The sequence below is a fragment of the Microtus pennsylvanicus genome, chromosome 11, assembly GCF_037038515.1.
Source record: "Microtus pennsylvanicus isolate mMicPen1 chromosome 11, mMicPen1.hap1, whole genome shotgun sequence".
Classification (NCBI taxonomy): domain Eukaryota; kingdom Metazoa; phylum Chordata; class Mammalia; order Rodentia; family Cricetidae; genus Microtus; species Microtus pennsylvanicus.
The window spans coordinates 44,280,820-44,300,675 of record NC_134589.1 but is presented as its reverse complement, the minus strand read 5'-3'; the positions used below and the strand labels follow the sequence as shown (position 1 = coordinate 44,300,675).

At 42.0% G+C, this 19,856-nt stretch overlaps 1 protein-coding gene across 1 annotated transcript in view; it reads right to left on the bottom strand.

Annotated features, from left to right (window-relative positions):
* Nucleotides 1–19,856, bottom strand: part of Efcab5 (EF-hand calcium binding domain 5) — a 107,859-nt gene that overhangs the window by 51,348 nt on the left and 36,655 nt on the right. Inside the window, exons 7-13 of the mRNA XM_075941798.1 lie at nucleotides 19,205–19,360; nucleotides 9,664–9,763; nucleotides 6,141–7,127; nucleotides 4,795–4,872; nucleotides 4,604–4,696; nucleotides 2,103–2,317; nucleotides 1,007–1,163 (exon numbers count right to left, since the gene is read on the bottom strand). Coding sequence (XP_075797913.1) covers nucleotides 1,007–1,163; nucleotides 2,103–2,317; nucleotides 4,604–4,696; nucleotides 4,795–4,872; nucleotides 6,141–7,127; nucleotides 9,664–9,763; nucleotides 19,205–19,360 — 1,786 coding nt within the window. The remainder of the gene's footprint in view (nucleotides 1–1,006; nucleotides 1,164–2,102; nucleotides 2,318–4,603; nucleotides 4,697–4,794; nucleotides 4,873–6,140; nucleotides 7,128–9,663; nucleotides 9,764–19,204; nucleotides 19,361–19,856) is intronic.

Below are 19,856 nucleotides of genomic sequence, written 5' to 3'. Positions count from 1 at the left end.
TTAGCCTTAGAAGTGAAAGAAATCAGTTCACAGACAGAATTTGCCAGGGCTCAAGGGCTGGGCTCAAAACACTCTGCAGCGTGCTCCCCTCTGGAGCACACACACGTTCCTATTCATCTGCACACACTGGTACTCAACTGATTCCCATTTAATAGCTCTGAACTTTTGGGTCTGGTGGTATAGGCCTGCAATCCCAGTTACTCAGTGGGCCGAGGCAGGAGGATTGAAAGTTCAAGGTTGGCCTAGACTAAACAGCCAGTTTAAAACCAGTCTGGAAAGCTTAATAAAACATTAAAATTTTTTTTTAAATGGCTGGCTGGTGGTGGTACACATGTTTAGTTTAATCCCTGCACTCAGGAGGCAGAGGCAGGTGGATCTCTCAGAGTTCGAGGCCAGCCTGGTCTACAGAGTGAATTCCAGGATGGCCAGGGCTACACAGAGAAACCCTGTTTCGAAGAAAGAAAAAAAATTTAAAACTAAAGAAAGGGATAGAAAGATACAGTTCGGAGTGCTTGACCATCACACATAAGGCTGTAAATTCAATCCCAGGATTGAAAGGAGAAAAAAAAACTAAATGTTTCAGCAAGTTTGGAACAGCTAACGTGCACACATCTGCATGTGTGTGTGTGTGTGTATGTGTGTTATATATATGTTTATGAGTGCATGTGAAGGCCAGAGACTGATGCTGGCTGTCTTCCTATATTGTTTCCCACTTTATTTTCAAGACAGGGTCACCCACTGAACCTGGTCACCGATTTAGCTGGACTGACTGGCTGACCACTACGCTCCAGGGATCCTTGGGTCTCTGCCTCCCCAGTGCTGAGGTGCCTGACTTTTATGCAGATGCTGAGATCCAAATTCAGAGCCTAAGCTCCTATCACAAGAACTTTACCAACCGAGTCACTCTCCACCCCGAATGCTCGTTTCTGACTTTGTGTATAGGGCACAGAGATGAGAAACTGAAAGTTATTACTGCAACTTAAATAGGAAGATGCTGATAGTTTACCTTTCTTCATAGATTCTTTCTCCATCCCGTCCTTATATGTGTACAAGAGATCATCAACTTCATTCAGATTCAGAAAGCCTGAGCCATTATTGTCCCACTTCTGAAAGAGGGCTTCCAGAAGAAGCACCCGTCGGATTCGGAAAGCGTTTTGTCTAGCCTAGAACACGAATAGGAAAATAAGCACGGGAGATACAGTCTTTATTGTGGCGGCAGGCGGGTTGCTCTTAAAGGAAGTACAGCATCTCACTCTATTTTTTTTTTTTAGAAACAGCTTTGCTTTGGTGCTGAGATAGTAGAGGAACATGCGGAGTCTGATTTTAATGCCCCAATTGCCATTTCCTTGTTTCACTTCTCAACCAAAAACACACTGGAATTTGCTGTACAAGACCAAAACACTGGTAATACACTTCTGAGAGCACATCCTGCTGTTCTTCCAGAAGATCCACATTCCACATTAGGTTCCCAGCACCCACATCTGACCGCTCACAACTGCCCGTAACTGTAGCTCCCGGGGTCCAAAGCCTCTGATCCTCATAGACACTTAGACACACACACACACACACACAGAGTAAATAAGTATCTTTTGGCTAAGGGAAGGGGATGGCATTTGAGGAGGCCAAAGGGTTATCAAGCCTTGAATAAACTCAGTGGGACCAGGTCCTACATTTTCCACGAGACAGCGTAAGCTGCTCACTTAAGGCGATGTGTGTGCATGTGAGTACTTATCACTCAAGAAGGTTGTAAGGCCTTAGGAATGTGTGCCACTGGGGGTCCATGAACACAGATACATCCCTAAAGTCTATGCATTGGCATACATCTCTGCTCACACGGCAGCCAGTACGCACACACTGTCACATCTACATCTATCCGCACCTCGGGCTTCAGAGAACAAAGCTGCACCCTGAGCCATCGCTTGCCAGGAGCAATCATGTCATTTTTAGGAAAGTGCACTCTCTGGAGTGTGGCCTTGACAAGCAAAATGGTATTTAGTGGCTGTGCTGGTGGAAATAAAGTGGGACACTCGGTCGTACATTTTTAAAGAGAGTGTACTAGGAGCAAATGAAGTTGGGAGATTTATGGCTATAATATTACCCACCTGTTCTAAGGCTTTCATTTTCTCTTGTTTTGTTTCAAAATAGTTCTTCTGAAAAAAGGAGGTGAGATTCTGGCTGACTCTCAAGGGGGCATCTTCACCGACGAATGTCTGGAGCAGCTGCACAAACTGTACCAGATTGAGGTGCACTCCATCGAAGGCACTCCTCCCTTTTATCTCCTTGTAAGTCTGAGTATTCCTAATAATTGCATGGAGGTCTGCAAAGCAGGGAAATGCATCAGACAGTAAAGTAAATGCTTCTCTAAGTCCCTGCCCTGACAGAAACCCGCCTTTGCTTTGTTCTGGAGCAGGGGATTGAAATACAGGCCTTACTCATCCCAGATAAGGACAGTGTCACCGAGCTAAACCCTGCCTCCAGCATCCACTGGTTCTGCCTCTCAGGAATCCACGCTCCATCCATGACGACAGCAGCCATAGTTTTCTTTGGGGAACAGTTCTCTTCCAGTGTCAGTTTAGGGGAGGCGTGGGACGGCACAGAGCCCTCCTACCCATGTTCCACGGATGTATGATGTAAGGTTTGGCCAAAAGTTCATGTATGTCAACAGTGCAGCCTACAATAGGCCAATGAGGATTAGCTTCAGCACTATTTTGAGAACCACTAGGGAAAATTTTGTTTTGTGTTCTAATTGCTGAATTAGTAAAATGTGATACATAGATAGATGCTCCTGTGGCCATTTTTGAGACAATGTGAAGACAGCTGCCTAAAATCGACACAGAGAATATGGCTGAGAGATGTTGTCCGCTGTTGGAACTGGGTACCCATAAAGCCAGCTACATCTTGGACTTCCCGGTTAGGTACATTAACAAATGCTACACACCAGCTCCTCTCCCTGAGGGTGTCAGCTAATATATTTGTCTTGGAGAGCACTGTGACAACATGAAGTAATTTTTCATAAAATGTCAGCTGACTGCTTCGTGCTTCATTTATTCATTGATTCAATCACTCATGCCGTTATGCTGTCTCTGTGGGATCTGATGTAACTTAGAAATGATTACTCATGAGATTTTAAAAAACATTGCCAATAAAAGTGGACATAGATGAAGAACATGAACTTGCCACTCACAGGAACTTGACAAATGCTATGCTTGGTCATTAAAATATTTTGGGGACAGATGATGTGTTATTTCTGCCCTGGGAAATGGTTCTATGGGTAAAAGGCTTTGCCGAGCAACCATGAGAAGCTGGGTTTAGATCCATGTGAAACCTGGGTGCAGGAGCGTGTGCCTGTAATCCCAGTGCCGTGTGGTGTTGACAGGCAGATTCTGAGGAAATGCTCAACAACCAGTGTAGGTGAACTAGCAAGCTCCAGGCTCCATCAAAGATCTTATCTATAAAATAGTAAGGTGTCAGCAACAGAAAGAGATAAATCAATCTCTGCTTCCCACACAAAAACATAGATGCCTGCACCCATACATAGGTGCACAAGCATGCATAAATCACACACACAAATACCAATTAGTTAATTAGCTAATTAAATTGAAAACAAAGTTTACTATTTGATTTAGGCTTAAATGACAAAAGATTGCATGTAGAAAATAATCTTGATCAATTATGATTAGATCTACCACTTAAAGTGATGGAGAAAATAATAAAATAGCATTTTAAAAAATATAAGCATTACTTGAAATAATCATAGCTATGACATGGATTACCTGAGAGCTAAGAATTGCTGTTCCATCAGTTCAATAGTTTTTTCTTTGTTAAGTTTTCATAAACAATACATGCTGTATGAAGCTGCTTGTTTGTCTTCCTAGCCGCCCAGACTCCCAAAATAATCACACAGAAACTATATTATTTAAATCACTGCTTGGCCAATCACTTAAGTGTATTGCTGGCCAGCTCTTACATCTAGTATTAACCCATTTCCAGTATTTTATATTTTACCACAAGGTTGTGGCCTACTGACAAGGTTCTGGTGTGTCTATCTCTGGCAGGGCTACATGGCTTCTCCCTTGACTCCACCCTCCTTTCTCCCAGCATTCAGTTTAGTTTTCCCTGCCTTGCTCTGCTTTACCCTATCACAGGCCCAAATCAGCTTCTTTATTAACCAATGGTATTCACAGCCTACAGAGTGGAATCCCACATCAAAGACAGACTCACCTGTCTAAGATATTTGGGTGTAGACCTACTAGGGAAATAAATATATTTTTAATTGAGTTCTAATTTCTACTATGCGATTCCTTTTATATGTTTGGATCATGTCTTTAAAGAAGCATTAGGGTATGCAACAGTTAAAAATAAAGTATACCAATGCCAGCAGCTTAAAGCATGAGAACATTCATCGATAGTATTTGTCACCACCAAGCATACCACCACCCAAACACCCATCTTTACTCAAGCTTTGTCAGTTCCCAGGGACGAGATGGTGTAAGGACATCAGTATGTCCTAGTTCAACCCAGCCTTCACCAGCAGGCACAGTGGTGAACTAGAGTCACACAGCGACTGTCACCTGTGTTTCCTAGTGTCTTTTTTCACACATACCTGTGAATCTGGAGTCAGTATAGATCAGTTTTGCCTGCTCCTCTTCCTCAGATTGGACATGCTTCATGTTCCAGTCAAAGATGGAGAATTCCCCTGTGAAAACACGTTCCACCACACAGCCCATTTCATTTCTCATTGGCCGTGCTTTTCCTCTCAGGCACAAAGGAAAGGAGAGCTAAGGGAGCAGCTACCTGACCACTGTTTTCCTTCTATATGTTGGGGCTTCGGGTCACAGGCTTTGTCTTTCTGAGGGTCCTTTTTTGAAGTTTCTAATAGGAATAAAAGAACAAGATAAGGCTGGTGTGATGGTTTAGCAGGTAAACGTTCTTGCTGTCAAATCCAACGACGTGAGTTTAGCCCCAAGGGTTCGCAGGGTAGAAGGAAAGAGCTGACTCCTGAAAGTTTTCCTCCCACCTTCAGACGTGTACTGTGGCATGTGCACATGTGTACACACACACACACAAGAAAAAAGAAAATTCCGACGGGACAAATTCCTTGCATGCATAAGAACCCCAAACTCCAAGACTCCATGTATGTGTGTGTGTGTGTCATAATCAACCAAAATAAAATCACTTAATAATTTTAATTGTTGAGAAAGGCTGGAGCAAAAGCTGTTTGTTTGGCTATACAAAGTGAGGTTGCATTTCCCAGCCTCTCTTATAGCAAAGTGTTACTAGATGTCTGAATTTTAACCAATGAGATGAGAACATATTGAAAATCAGGGCGTTGGAGAGATGGCTTAGCCATTTAAGAGCTCTTGTACTTGAAGAGGGTCTACTTTCTGTTCCCAGCTCCCAGAGGGTGTCTCACAAGCATCTGAAACTCCAGTTCCAGAGGCTCTCGTGCCCTCTTTTGGCCTCTGTGGGTACTGCATACATGGTGCCAACATGTATACAAGCAAAACACCCATACACATAAAATTTAAAAATACTTTAAAATAGTTAAAATTTAGTGTTTTGTCTGAAATATAGGTTTTTGGAAACTCTTATAGAAAAATGCAAAAATGAAAGAGGTAAAATACTGTTTGCATGTTTGTTTTTCTGAGACAGGGTCTCTCTATATAGCCTTAACTGGCCTGGACCTCACTATGTAGACCAGGTTGGCCTCCAACTTGCAGCAATTCAGTCTCATCTGCCTCCTGAATGTGAAGATTAAAGGCAAATGCCACCATTCCTGGCCCATTTGTTGTTGAAATAAAAGAAAAATTAAAAGTGACTTGCATTTAGAACAAAAATGTTTCTTCTTTCAAAAAAACATTAAAATATTCCTAGATTTCATATTGATGGACTTTTGGTATAAATGAAATTCTAGGCAAATAATTAATAAGCGTTCTGGTTTTCATCTAGTTGAGCGTTCAAAGTCTAGGCTTAAGTGCTGAGCAGGAAAATACACCTGCGGCTTACATGATAAGATACGCCAGCAGAGGCACTAACTTAATGAGTGCTTTCTGAAAAGATTTTTTAACGGTCACTCCAGAAAACAAAAAGCTGATTTGACAGAACTAGATAACTACCTGGAAGGTGATCTTTTTCGCTGCTCCCCGGCGGACTCTCATCTTTGCTGTACGTGGGAACTTCCTCACCCTGTTGGGAATCCATGGCAGCTTGTTCCTCCTCATTTATGACTGGCAAAGACTTTTCTTCTTGAGATTCCATTTTATCGAATTCCGAGGTTTCACTTTCTTTTAAGGTGTCGCTTTTTTGTGAGGTTGAGTCTGCGTCCTGTTGTTCTAGAATGGTGTCTATTGGTGGTCCTTGCTCTGCCTCAGACTGTGGCTCCTCCGTTATGGACTCTTTGTGTGATTCATACTCTGAAGACGACATTTTGCGTCCTGCTGACCCTTTGCGCGGACCTCCAGATCCTTTGCGCTGTCCTTGTTCTACCCCTGATCCTTTGCGCGATGGGGCTTCTGAACCCCTACCAGACCCCGTATCTGAAGATGATTTTCTGCGTTGTCCTGTTACTGATGTTCTGCGTTGCACAGGTTCTGAAACTGACCCTCTCTGTGATCTTTCTTCCTCTGTAACTGACCCTCTTTGTGGTTCTTGTTCTGACAGCGATTCTCTGTTTGAGTCTTGCCCTGTCTGTGGCTCTTGTTGGGATGCCGAGCTTTTGTGGGACTCTTGCTCTGCGACTGACCCCCTTTGTAATCCTAGCTCTACTGCTGACGCCCTGGGGGATCCTTGTTCTGAAATGGATGATTTGTGTAACCATGTGCCCTGTTCTTGTCCTGTAAGTGACTCTCTGTCGGGTTTCTGTTCTATGCTGCTTCCTTGTTCTGAAGCCAGCTGTGTTTCTGGCTCTGTGGCTGACTCGGGGGATGGTTCTTGGTCGGCACTTGTCTCTTTCTGCTGTTGTGGAAGATTTTGATCTTCCATTTCTTGGGATTGGTCAGCAAGTTTTTTAGCAGCTAACACATTCATTCTTAAGAGCAGTTTATCAAAGTCTTCATAAATGTGCTTTTTAATATCTGTATCTCCCCAGAATTCAGACCATTCTATCTCCTCAAATTCGGTTAATGGCCCTATTGCAGACAATAAAGGATTTATCTAAACAATCGATCTTACAATACAGAATCAGAATTTTTGAATTAATGTAAAAAATAGCATTGAGGGCAGTCATATAACATAAGTTTATTACTTTAAAAACATATCAGAACTGGGTGTGATAGCACATGTCTTTAATCCCAGCACTCGGGAGGTAGAAGCAGGCAGATCTTGAATTTGAGTCTAGCCTGGTCTACATAACGAGTTCCATTCATAGAGAGAGTCTGTCTTCAATAACAACAAACCCACACAAACAAACAAAATTAGGTACCTTTTGCTGCAACTAGACACTCAAACGAACATAAAGAATTCTCACTACTATGAATTATCAACTCTTCCTGAAAGGTGTGCTTTACAAAATGAACATATCTTTTGTTTTCATATTTGGAGAGTTGCTTGGATTGCTAACACAAATGACCCTTTCTTTTTCTTTTTTTTTTTTTTTGATTTTTTTTCGAGACAGGGTTTCTCCGTAGCTTTTGGTTCCTGTCCTGGAACTAGCTCTTGTAGACCAGGCTGGCCTCGAACTCACAGAGATCTGCCTGCCTCTGCCTCCCGAGTGCTGGGATTAAAGGCGTGCGCCACCACCGCCCGCAAATGACCCTTTCTTCTGTGGTCCCTTTGTATGCAATAAGCGCAGTATAGAGGTGGGGACTGTCTTTCCATCTCAAGTATCTTTTAAAGTATCTGCAATACAGGCTGGAGAGATGTGCTTGCTGCCCAACTCTGATGACCTGAGTTTGATCCCCAGAGCTCACACAGAGACAGAAGAAGAGAACTGATCCCACAAAGTTGCCCTCTGACTTCCGCATGTACACTGTGGCAGGCATGCTTCCCCCCCTTCAACAATACACATCACACTCATGCTCAAATAATAATAATTAAAATTGAAAAATCCTGCAGTGTATAAGGAAAAACTAGCCTTATTGATGACAACCTTTCCCTGGGTTTAATTTCCATCCTTTCCTTTCAATTCTTCTTTATTACTCAAATCTTCTTCGATGACTTAGGTGGACAGGTGGTTCAGAATTTTATGCAAAGGAGTTCGAGTGAAGCTCAGGGATAGATTGTGTGCTTAATGTAAGTGCAGTTTTCAGTAGAGAAGAAAGGAAGGGAGGAGAGACAAAGGTAATGTAACTGGAAGTTCCTCTCCTGCCTGAAATTTCCAAATAACCACTCGGAGGTTTAATATTAGTCATAAACTCTTTGGCCTTTTAGCTCAGGCTTAATATTAACTAGCTCTTACAACTTTTAACCCATTTCTATTATTCTGTATTTTACCACGAGGCTTGTGGCTTGTTACCTCACAGTTTTCTTCTCTTGCAGCTGCTGGCATCTCCCTGACCCACCTTCTTTTTCCCTTCATCTTTGCTTGGATTTCCCACCTGGATCTATTCTGCCTGGCTATTGGCCAAATCGGCTTCATTATTAAGCAATGGTAATAAAACACATTCACAGCATACAGAAGAGTATCCCACATCAAGACGAGATAGTGGAAAGAAGGAAGGACTTTAGGAAAAAACTGGTTTTTCACAAGGATCTTGCTATTGATCCCAGTAACAAAATCTGCTGGATAGGACTATGCTGGCCATGACCCCAGGTGAGGGGGAGATTTATGGTCCCCAGGACTTACTGGGCTACATAATGAGACCTGGTCTAAAAAAGCACCCCCCAATAAAATCCCACAAAATCCCATCTATCCCCATTCTTCTCGAAATATTTAATAATTAAGTTATAATATTGTGGCTCTTACAACTTTCAGTATACTACCTACAGATTGTGAGTATCCAAGTAATAAGTCTGCACACAGAAATAAGATATTAATATTGTTTAGCAAACTTGACCATTAAAAGGCATTCTCTTCAAAAACAAATAAAACTAGAGCTGGAGGATGCCTCAGAGGTAAAGGAGCATGCTGCGAAGACAGAGGGAGGATCTGAATTTGACCCTCTGACCCCACATGGTGGGAGGAGAGAACTTACAGCTACCTTGTGACTTTAATGGGAATGCTATGGCACCCTCTCTCTCATAATAAATAATGTAAAAAATCAACAACCTTTTAATGGCATTTATTGATAAACATACAGAAGAATATTTGAACATGTTAGTATACATGTATATTTTACCACGAAAGCAAAGTAAGTAAAGCTATTCAGGAAAGGAAACACCTCTCACAGAAATCTTGGAATTCTAGCTTGGGCATTATAAATGGAATAACTATTTTTGATTTAGTTTCTAAGGCATTCAAAGGATTCCCAAAGCTTTTCTTCATCGAATCACATTTAAAATTTGTTCTAGCTGAATTTTGCTGTGACAGAAGTTTGGATATTGCACTCCGGTGTTTGTGAAGAAGAGTGAATTCTGTGGGAATATGAGCAAGTAGATAATGTATGGTCACCATGACTTAAGGATATGGTACAAAGAGATCCCTTGGGAGTAGAATGATCTCATGTTATCTGCCATTGTCCTACGACACCCAACTTGAGTGCACTCTTACCTCTGAACAACACTTACATTGCCGTGGGTTTCGGAGGAAGCTCCTGGCAGGGAGTGAAATTTGATCATAGAATGCTTCCAGTAAGGCCAGTGTCCGCTGCCGATCCAGGACCTTCACCTACACAGAAAGTTTACAACTCGTAGCTGCAGTGGATTCAAAATTTTTTATGATGCTAGATCATGATTTTCTGAGTAATTTATCATTGTGACCATCACCAGTCCCATCATTATTGTGAAAATAAAACCTACAGCATCAAAATCCATAAGCTGGATCGTATGTTCATTTCTCCCTTTTGTTACATGTCAAAACACTTTAGACTTAGTGGATATTTAACAAATATTTGCTGTGACTGGCTTTCCTTGATGAATTCAATGTACAGTCCTCAATTCTTATCTAATCTGACCTTGCACATCACAGGTAACTGCTCATTTCTTGTTCCTTTATACATTATTTTGGGAAAATTTTTATTACAGAAAAACAAACAAAAAATGGTAAAGCTAACACCACCTGTGATCTTAGTAGCTGGAATTCACAACTGTCCCAAGGAAACAAAAAAAGAACAACACCCAGTGTTCTTCTACTTCTACATGTGCATGCACACATGAACGTGTTTATACACATAAAAGAACATGCACAAAAGTGTATTAGACTGATAAAATAGATGTATCAGTCTTTACATTGTCATTTTAAATTGTGTTTTTGGAAGAGGGTTGAGGTAGCATCTTGTTATATAGCCTCGTATGGCCTGCAACTCAATATCGGCCTGCTTTGTCTTTCCAATGTATGCTACAATGTCTAGCTTTCAAAGTGATTTTTTTCCCCTCAATTAGATTTGGGAATCTAATTTTATTTTATTCACTTTAGGGGCTGGATAAATGGCTCAGAATTTAAGATCACTTGCTGCTTTGCAGGTTCGGTTCCCTGCACCCACAAGGCAGTTCATAACCATCTATAGCTCCAGTTCCAGGGGAGTCAACTCCCTCTTCTGTCACCTGTAGACCCCATGCATTATATTCATGCAGACAAAATATTCATACATGTAAAGTAAAACCAAAATAAACTTCAAAGAAAAAAAAGTATATTTTATCCATTTTAACTACTATGTAGTACAATACAAAAGCAGTGTCATTTCTCAGCATTCTTTTATTAATAGAAATTAGGTTGTTTCTGGTATTTTGAGAAAAATATGCAGTGGTGAATAATCTTATATACACATCCTAGTGTGCATTTAGACAGATTTTCATAAAGTATATATGTGGAATTACTATCAGTTTTGTTTGTGCACTGGGTCTGTCCTCACTCTCCTCTGAGCTGTGGGACTAATAACAGGGTGAATACCAACTGAGCAGTAAAGAAGGCTGTATTTTCCTAGCTCGGGGCTATGACGAGATGAGATGTCCACAACCCCCCACAGCCTGTTGTCAGAACACTGGCGGATACATCCAGAGCTGACAGCTAGAAAGCTTTTGACTGCCATTGGGATTCTGCTTGACCTAGTCCTTGAAGATCACATGGCCTGTGGTCTTCGCAGCTGCCATCTTCTTCTCTGAACCGCAGCTTGACTCTAAAGCAGCAGCCATAGAGCTTCTCCAGAAATTCTAGCTGGGTCTTTAACTCCTTTAGAATTTTATCCGTTTCAGATCTATTTGAAATTCTTTACTTCTTTTTTTGTTTGTTTGTTTGTTTTTGTTTGTTTTTTCAAGACAGGGTTTCTCTAGCTTTGGAGCCTGTCCTGGAACTAGTTCTTGTAGACCAGGCTGGTCTCAAACTCACAGAGATCCGCCTGCCTCTACCTCCTGAGTGCTGGGATTAAAGGTGTGCGCCATCACCGCCTGGCAATTCTTTACTTTTTTAACATACACAGATAGATAGACAGACAGACAGACACACACACACACACGCTTCCTTTCTTTCTGATTTTTGGTTTGTTTTGAGACACAGTCTCTCAATGTAGCCCTGGCTGTTCTGGAACTCACTATATAGGCCAGGTTGGCCTCAAACTCACAGAGATCCACTAGCCTCTGTCTCCCCAGGACTGGGATTAAAGGCGAGCACCACCACGCCTGGTTTAGTTTCCTTCCTTCCAATGGTGTGATTTACTCAAGCCTTTTACTTTGTAGAGAGCTGGGGTACTTCACCGGTACTGCTACCATCTCCATTTCCAGAGATCTTCGACCTGTTCCTCCTTGTCTTCTCATAGCTTCTGAAGGGAGGTGTTCCACAGAGCAGCCTCTCCCTATATCAACTTCTTGGGAGAGCTGGTTCAGATTATTTGGCCGGATATTAAGGACCAGTGACTTCTTCCCTGAGCCAGCTGCTTTCATCTTGCTTTTCTGCACAATACTCTATGCTGGCTTGTGCACAGATGTTTGCCTTGGAGTTGGAGGGCCCTTCTTTCTAGAGCTGTTCAACTTTGTTTTCTTTCTAGTATCTTCCTTCTATCCTCCCAAGTACTCCCAGTGATCTCCTAGACAGAATCTTACAGATCTTCTGGGATATCTGGAAGGATGCACTGGGCAATGGCAGGTAGGATTTTGTAGTTTGGGAAGTCAAAAGGTTGGATTTCCTGACCTTCTAATACAGCAAACTTAGCTTTTCTGATGGTGGCCTGAAACGAGACTCTGACGTGCGATCACTGCTTCTCCTTCAACTGCCACAACCAACATATTATTATTCTTAAAGCATCTCCGAAATAGGTAGCATCCCCTCAATATCTCTCTGTGTCTCTCAAGAACAATTCCATGAGAACCACCCTACCACATAGAATTTTATTCACCAAAGCTATTATTTTTATGAAATAAAAAATTCTGGAACGGCCTCAGTTGTTTGAAGTGCATGCATGTCTGTAAAATAAAATATATTTTATTTATTTATTTAAATAAATATATCTAGTGCTGTGGGATAATGCTCTTGTACACTCTAAAGATTTGTCACCTGTGTTAGTTTAATAAAATGCTGGTTGTCCAGTAGTTAGGCAGGAAGTATAGGTGGGGCAACCAGACTAAGAATTCTAGGAAGAGGAAAGGCAGAGAGTCAGTTGTCATCTAGAAGCAGAGGAAGCAAGACTGCCTCACTGAAGAAGGGTACCAAGCCATAGGGCTAAACGTAGATAAGAATTACGAATTAATTTAAGTTGTAAAAGGTAGTTAATAATAAGCCCGAGCAATAGGCCCAACAGTTTAGAATTAATATAAGCCTCTGTGGTGTGCTTATTTGGAACTAAATGGCTGTGGGACTGGGCAGGACAGAAACTCCTGTCAATAATCTACATGGTTTTACAAAGACACAGTAGTTACTAACTTTCACTAGAAATGTCTAGGAAAATGTTTTCCCTCTATTGTTGAGCATACAGTGATTCTAGGACTTGTGTGTTTGTGTTCTTTGTCCATTTCTCTTTAGGTGCTTATAGGATGGCTGCCACTAGGGGCCAGTCATGGTGCTTGTTGACTGTGTGGTATACAGACCTCATGCTGCTTATCCCTTCAGAAGTTTTGTTGTGGATTTCACATTCTGTGCCCTGGGTTGCCATCTAGAGATGCTCCTGGAACTTCTCTGCACAGCCGACCCCTTCCCAGTGCATATTTAGGAGTGCTAAGCATTGGCCGCCAGGTGAGTGCAAAGTGCTCTTGGCTCCATTTCCCTGGGCCTCCTTCCACTGTCCTTAAATCCCCCCCACCATGCTGCCTACTTGGACTTTCCAAATATTTATAGTGTTACCTTCAGCCTCCAACTCTGATTAGAGCCAAGAAGGAATGGAGACTCAGGTAGTAACCTAACTTGGAGACCAGCTGACCTCTGAATTAGTCACCGTCTCCAGCCTCCTTCCACCACCTGGCCCCAGTTTCCTAGTAAGACAAACTGCTTGGATGCGATTTTTGGACACTATTATTTATCCTCCCTTGCTCTAGGATTCTCTAGTCTTTCTTGAGAACCCAGTATTTTTATCTTAAAATCCAGGTTTTCTTTTCTTTTCTCTTTTTAGGTCAAGTTTTCTAAAGGTTTATTTCAGCCAGTGTTGAAAAAAAATCCATTCAGAAATTCAGTTGACTTTTCTATTCTGGATTCTGCCCTCCTTCCAAGAGCACCACAGAGACTGTTTAATGATGAGAGGGAAAACAAGGAACACAAGCAAACCTCTACTAACTCCTCCAGAGAGCATCCTGAAGTGTTGACCATGACAACAGAGCTGCTGTTAAATTAGCTGGCCAACAGTGGTTGCCTTCTAGGCATCTTACTAGGAAGGAAAAATCATGACACCAGAATAACCTGGCAGTTCTGACAAAAAGGCACTGTTCGAAGAAGTGCTTAAAAGACAAATAGGCATTGCAGATTTTATAGACTATATTCCTGATTTAAGTTAAGTTAGCAGGGATCGGAGAACTGCATATTTATATTGCAATATGTCAGTTTCCTTTTGAGAATTACTTTTCTCTCAGCTGGTTGTGGCTATCAACATGTTTAATCCCAGCACACAGGAGGCTGAGGCAGGTGAATCTCTAAGTTTGAGGCCAGCCTGGTCCATAAAGCAAGTTTCAGGAAATCCAGGGATACACAGAGAAACCTGTCTCCAAAAACCAAAAAGAAAGAACGAAAGAAAGAAAGAAAGAAAGAAAGGGAGGGAAGAAGAAAGAAAGAAAGAAAGAGAAAGAGAGAGAGGGGGAGGGAGGGAGAGAGAAAGGTAAGGAGGGAGGGAAGGAAGGAGGGAGAAAGAAAGAAAGAAACAAAGGAAGGAAAAGAAAGCAAGAGGCTATAGGGGCCAGCAAGATGGCTCAACAGGTTAAGGAACGTGTTACCAAGGCTATCAACCTGAGTTCAATGCCTGGGACCCCACATGGTGGGGATGACTGCTGTAAGTTGTCCTCTGACCTCGCATGTGCACCAAGGCATGTGCATGGGTACTTGTACACATCCATAATAGACACATAAATTAGTACATATGTCCTGAAAAAAATTAATTGATTCATTTATCAAGAGTACATAACAAAATACACTCACTGTATCATACAGGACCTCTCTTTCTCTCTGGTTTTTTCAACAGACTTCCTTTGTGTAACAACCTTAGCTGTCTTGGAACTTGCTCTGTAGACCAGGCTGGCTTCAAACTCATAGAGATCCCCCTGCCTCTGCCTCCCAAGAGCTGGGACTAGAGGCGTTCACACTACGCCCAGCCACATAGGATCTCTTTAATGACTGTCTTCAGGAGAAATACTTGGTTATACTTCAAACTCCAATCTGTATCAGTTTCTATTTTTCCCTGTCTCTGTCTCTCTATCTCTCCCCGTCTGTCTGTCTGTCTCTCAGGCCTGCAGGTAGACATCCATGCATGTGGAGGCCAGAGGACAATCTCATCTTTTCAAACAGGTTCTCTCACTGGCCTGGAACTTACCCAATAGCCTAGGCTGTCTGGCCAGAGCTCCTCGGGACCCACCTGTCACCCAGCACCCAGCCACTGGCTAGCTTTACCCAAAATAATTACACAGAAACTGTATTCATTTAAACACTGCTTGGCCCATTAGCTCTAGCCTCTTACTGGTTTACTCTCACATCTTGATTAACCCATTTCTATTAATGTGTGTAGCACCACCAGGTGGTGGCTTACCGGGAAGATTCTAACCTGCATCCATCTTGGAGAGGAGAGCCATGACGTCTGACTCTGCTTTCTTTCTCCCAGCATTCTGTTCTGTCTACTCCACCCACCTATGTTCTGACCTATCAGGCCAAGCAGTTTCTTTATTAATTAACCAATGAAAGCAACACATAGAAAGAAGACCCACCTACATCAGTCATCAGTGTTGAAATCTTAAGCATATGCCATCATGCTTGGCTTTTCACATAGGTTCTGAGCCTTAAACTTAGGTCCCCATGCTTGCACGGCAAATACTTCCACCAACTGAGCTATTTTCCCAGCCCCTTCAACCCTTTCTCTTAAGCAATAATTTGTATTTTTCATAAAAGATGGCCCATGGGTATGTTTTGTTATTTGTCTGTCTCCCTGAGCCCTTCACATTCACTAGCAGAAACCTTAGATTCAAACTTGAAGAGAAATACTATAAAAATTTAGGTCACTGTGGCTAAATTATAGCTCCATTCAGTATCCTCTCTTTTTTGATTCTCTCCATTCCCTGAATTTTTTTTTCTATTCTTGTGACTGTCCTTAAATCCTTTCTGGGGGAGGCTTTCATGGATGCAGCTAGCATGGGGTTCACACTGTACCCTGCCCTGCTCAAATTAGTGAAAAATACTGTCATGATAGTTAAAGGTGACCCCAAGAGGCCAAGGGTATGATGTCTGTTCATGCCTTCTTTGTGTAGACTTGCAGAGAGAAGAACATAAGAAGGAAAGCCCAGAGATCCATCAGTTTTGCAGAATTTTCCCAGAAGCCCTCTGAAAGGTAGATGACAATGTCCAGGAAAAAGAAATGTAAAAGTAGATGAAGTACACATGGCCAGGAAATGAAGGCTTATGAACCAGCTAAGGGAAGCAAGAAGAGAAAAAGATCTAATGTCACCCAGGGACTACTGTCTGTATGTTCTTTGATCCACTGTGATTGCTGCACTAAGATCAAACCTACAAACCCTGGCATCTCTATTGATGATGTGGCACCAATGGTGGGTGACATGTAGAATGGCTCAGGTGACAGGGAAAAGCAGCTGAGCATCACTCAGATTGTGCAGCAGAAGAGGTGTGGGGAGGAGGCTTCTGATCATGGTTCAAAAGAAAGTCTGATGGCACAAATATCACACAGAAGTTTCCAGAAAAAGGCAGAAGAGGAAGAAAAGAAGAGATCAGACTGGGAGAAGATAAGGTTTTTCATCTCAAAGCCCACCCCCAGTGACACACTTCCTTCAGGAAGACTGTGTGTTGCAGCTCTGAGGATCGGAGGGGAAAGTTTGCCCCAGTGCAAGTCCTACAGGGAAGAGGTTTCCCCAAGTAAGTGTTAGAGCTCTGAAGGGAAAGGTATCCTGGCAGTCAGGAGTTAAGGAATCCCACAAAGTCACACCGTACAACAAGTCTTACATAAGAGATTTACCGGTAGAGACCCAAGAGGGTGGATGCCTCTGCTCTGGCAAGAAGCAGCAGTGAACTAAGCAGAAGGAGGCTTTATATAGGCTTTCTTGGAGGTGGGTGGAGTTTTCCAGGGTGGCCTGGGATTGGAGGGGTTATGTGGCCTGATCTTGGGGCAAATGTGAGGATTGGAGGGATTTTGTGCTCAGAGGTTGGTGGGCTTGGGTAAGTTTTTTCACCCAGAAATGGGTTCAGACTTTTGCTCTACAGGCTGTACCTCCTAAACCTCCACAAACAGCACTATGAACTGGAATCCAGTGTTCAAATGTCCAAGACTATAGAGGGCATTTCCCACTCAAACCATCACAGAACACTTGTTGCTTTGGCAGAGGACTTTGGTTAGATTCCCAGCACCCACATAGTGGCTTACAACTTCCTTTAACTTCAGTTAACTTCTCAGGCACTGCACACATGTGGTGCACATACATACATGCATGTAAAACAAGCATACATGTAAGATTAAATAAATATTTTAAACAGGTAAAGTAAATAAAAAGGCATTTGTGCTCTTACACCACAGTTTGCTCTTGGTATGAGAAGGCACCTGGAGCTGTTTTTGGCATTTTATTTTCAATTTGTAAGGTATAAGATAGATGTCTACTGTATATATCTAAGGTTTGTAATGAGAAGAAAATAACTGAACAGGCTCCTGGTGTACTTTCTTCGATGTGAAGGCTGTGGGGGAAGATGCCTTTTAGAGGAGCTGTAGCTCAGGGGATGCACAGAGGCTGGACCTGTGGGCACTGTAGGGGGCATTCATTTTGCCTCGGATTGTCTTGTTTGTTTTTTTTTTTAACATAGTAATATGGCATTCTGTTACAACTCTTAGTGTAGAAAAGGGGGATGGTGGTCAGTGGCTATGAGAATATTTGGAATTGTTTTTAGTTACATTCTGTACATTTCAAATTATTCATTTATGTACTTATGTACTTATTTATTTATGATCTAGAACTCTTCATCATCAGCAAAGGCACAGACTGTTTCTCCAATGGAAGTAGAAGAACCTCGTTACCTTAGATAATTGGCAATGCTCTGCCACTTCTTGCATGTTTGGAGTACTGGAATATTTGTGAAGTTAAAGAGTACTACATTAAAAATCACTATCGATATTTATCCAGAAAGTTGTCCATCTCTTTTAAGTTTTCCAATTTTGTGGAGTACAGGTTTTAAAAATAAGACCTAATGATTCTCTGGATTTCCTCCGTGTCTGTTGTTATGTCCTCCTTTTCATTTCTGGTTTTGTTAATTTGGAAATTCTTTCTTGGCCTTTTGGTTAGTTTGGATAAAGGTTTGCTCCTCGACTGAAGAATGGATAAGGAAAATGTGGTACATTTATACAATGAAGTGCTACATAGCAGAAAAAAATAGTGACATATTGAAATTTGTAGGCAAATAAATGGATGGATCTAGAAAATATGTGATTTTTGAGTGAGGTAACCCAGACCCAGAAAGACAAATATATGTACTCACTCATAAGTGGCTTTTAGACATAAAGCAAAGAAACCAGCCTATACTTCACAACCCCAGAGAACCTAGACAACAATGAGGGCCGTAAGAGAGACAAACATGGATCTAATCTACATGGAAAGTAGAAAGACAAGATTTCCTGAGTGAGTTGGGAGCATGGGGACTATGAGAGAGGGTTGAAGGGAGGGGAGCAGAGAAAAATGTATAGCTCAATAAAATCAATAAAAAATCACTACCGAGCATGGGTATACAAATAAGCAAACATATTTCACTTAAATCTGTGTCTACTGCTGCAAGTCCATTTAATGCCCTGGCTCAGTTCTCCTCCAAATCTTATTCTTAGAAGTACTTTTGAGCTGGATATGGTGGCACACACTCAGGAGGCAGAGGCAGGTGGAGCTCTGAGTTTGAAGCCAATCTGGTCTACATACAGACAGAGTTTCATAACAGCTGTTACACAGAGAAACCCTATCTCAAAAAACAAACAAACCAGAGAGAGAGAGAGGGAGAGAAACACCTTTGAATATAAACTTTTAAGATCTAGCGTAAGGGACTGGAGAGACTGCTCAGCAGTTAAGAGGACCAAAGTTCAGATCCCGGCACCTATATCCCTCACAAATGCCTGGGACTCCAGCTCCCAGGAGCCACACCCTTTCTGGCCTCTGCTGGCACTTGCACACACAGGAGATTGACTTAGAACAGGTCCAAAATGCTGAAAAGCAATGCCACTCAAGCTGTGGTTCAGGGTGGGCCCATTCAATAACCAGAAAGTACAAACACAGAATAAGATAGAAAAAACTTCACAACAATTTGAGAAAATAGCTGATAAGTCAGGCTTTAGCCAGATGATTTTAAAAACGTAGATTGTACTCTCTGTATCTTCCCCCCCTTAGTAATCAATGTCTTTATCAAATGGTGGCCAACGGCCACCATTACCAAGTATGACACAACAGAAACTTAAACACCACCGACAAGCATCTTGTCAAAGCTGTCCCCCCCCCCCCCCCCCCCCCGGGTCTCACCTACCTTCCCACTGTCACAATACAGGAAGAGCTCAGCAAACATCTGTCTCCGCATGTCGCTTTTTATGATCTCCCGGAATTCTTCTGCACGGTGACAAAGGTGCTTAAGGAGTTCTTCAAAAACTTCGCTTTTCAATTCTCCAACGTGTGAAGAGATGTACTGCAGAAAACGGTAGGATAGACGATGAATTAAAACCATGTTCTTTGTTTGGGTTTTCCCAATGGTTTTCAGTCCACACATATGAGTGATATCAGCTGTAAAATGTGTCCGCATCATTTGCTATCATTTAAGGAGTGTTCATGTAAGTGCCAATCTGTGGGCTTGCCTTGGTTCCCTCCTTATTGCCATGGAGAGATGCCATGAAATCAAACTTAAGAAAGAGAGCACAGAGCGAGACAGCCTGGATACTCTCAATGTCCTTCTTCTGGTCTATTCCTAAAGCCACTGAATCATGAGCATTTTACTATCAGCCCTACTGGGTTGGTTTCTAGTTCTTGTAACTAATATGTAATCAACAGGCTTGTGAAAAGGTTCCATTTTAGTAATATGTCACTGAAAACAAGTCATTTGTTTTAAAGAGAACACATCATGAGCACATTTAAAGTATTTTTATTTCAAATTTATTTTTACTTTATGTATATGATTTTTTTTCCTG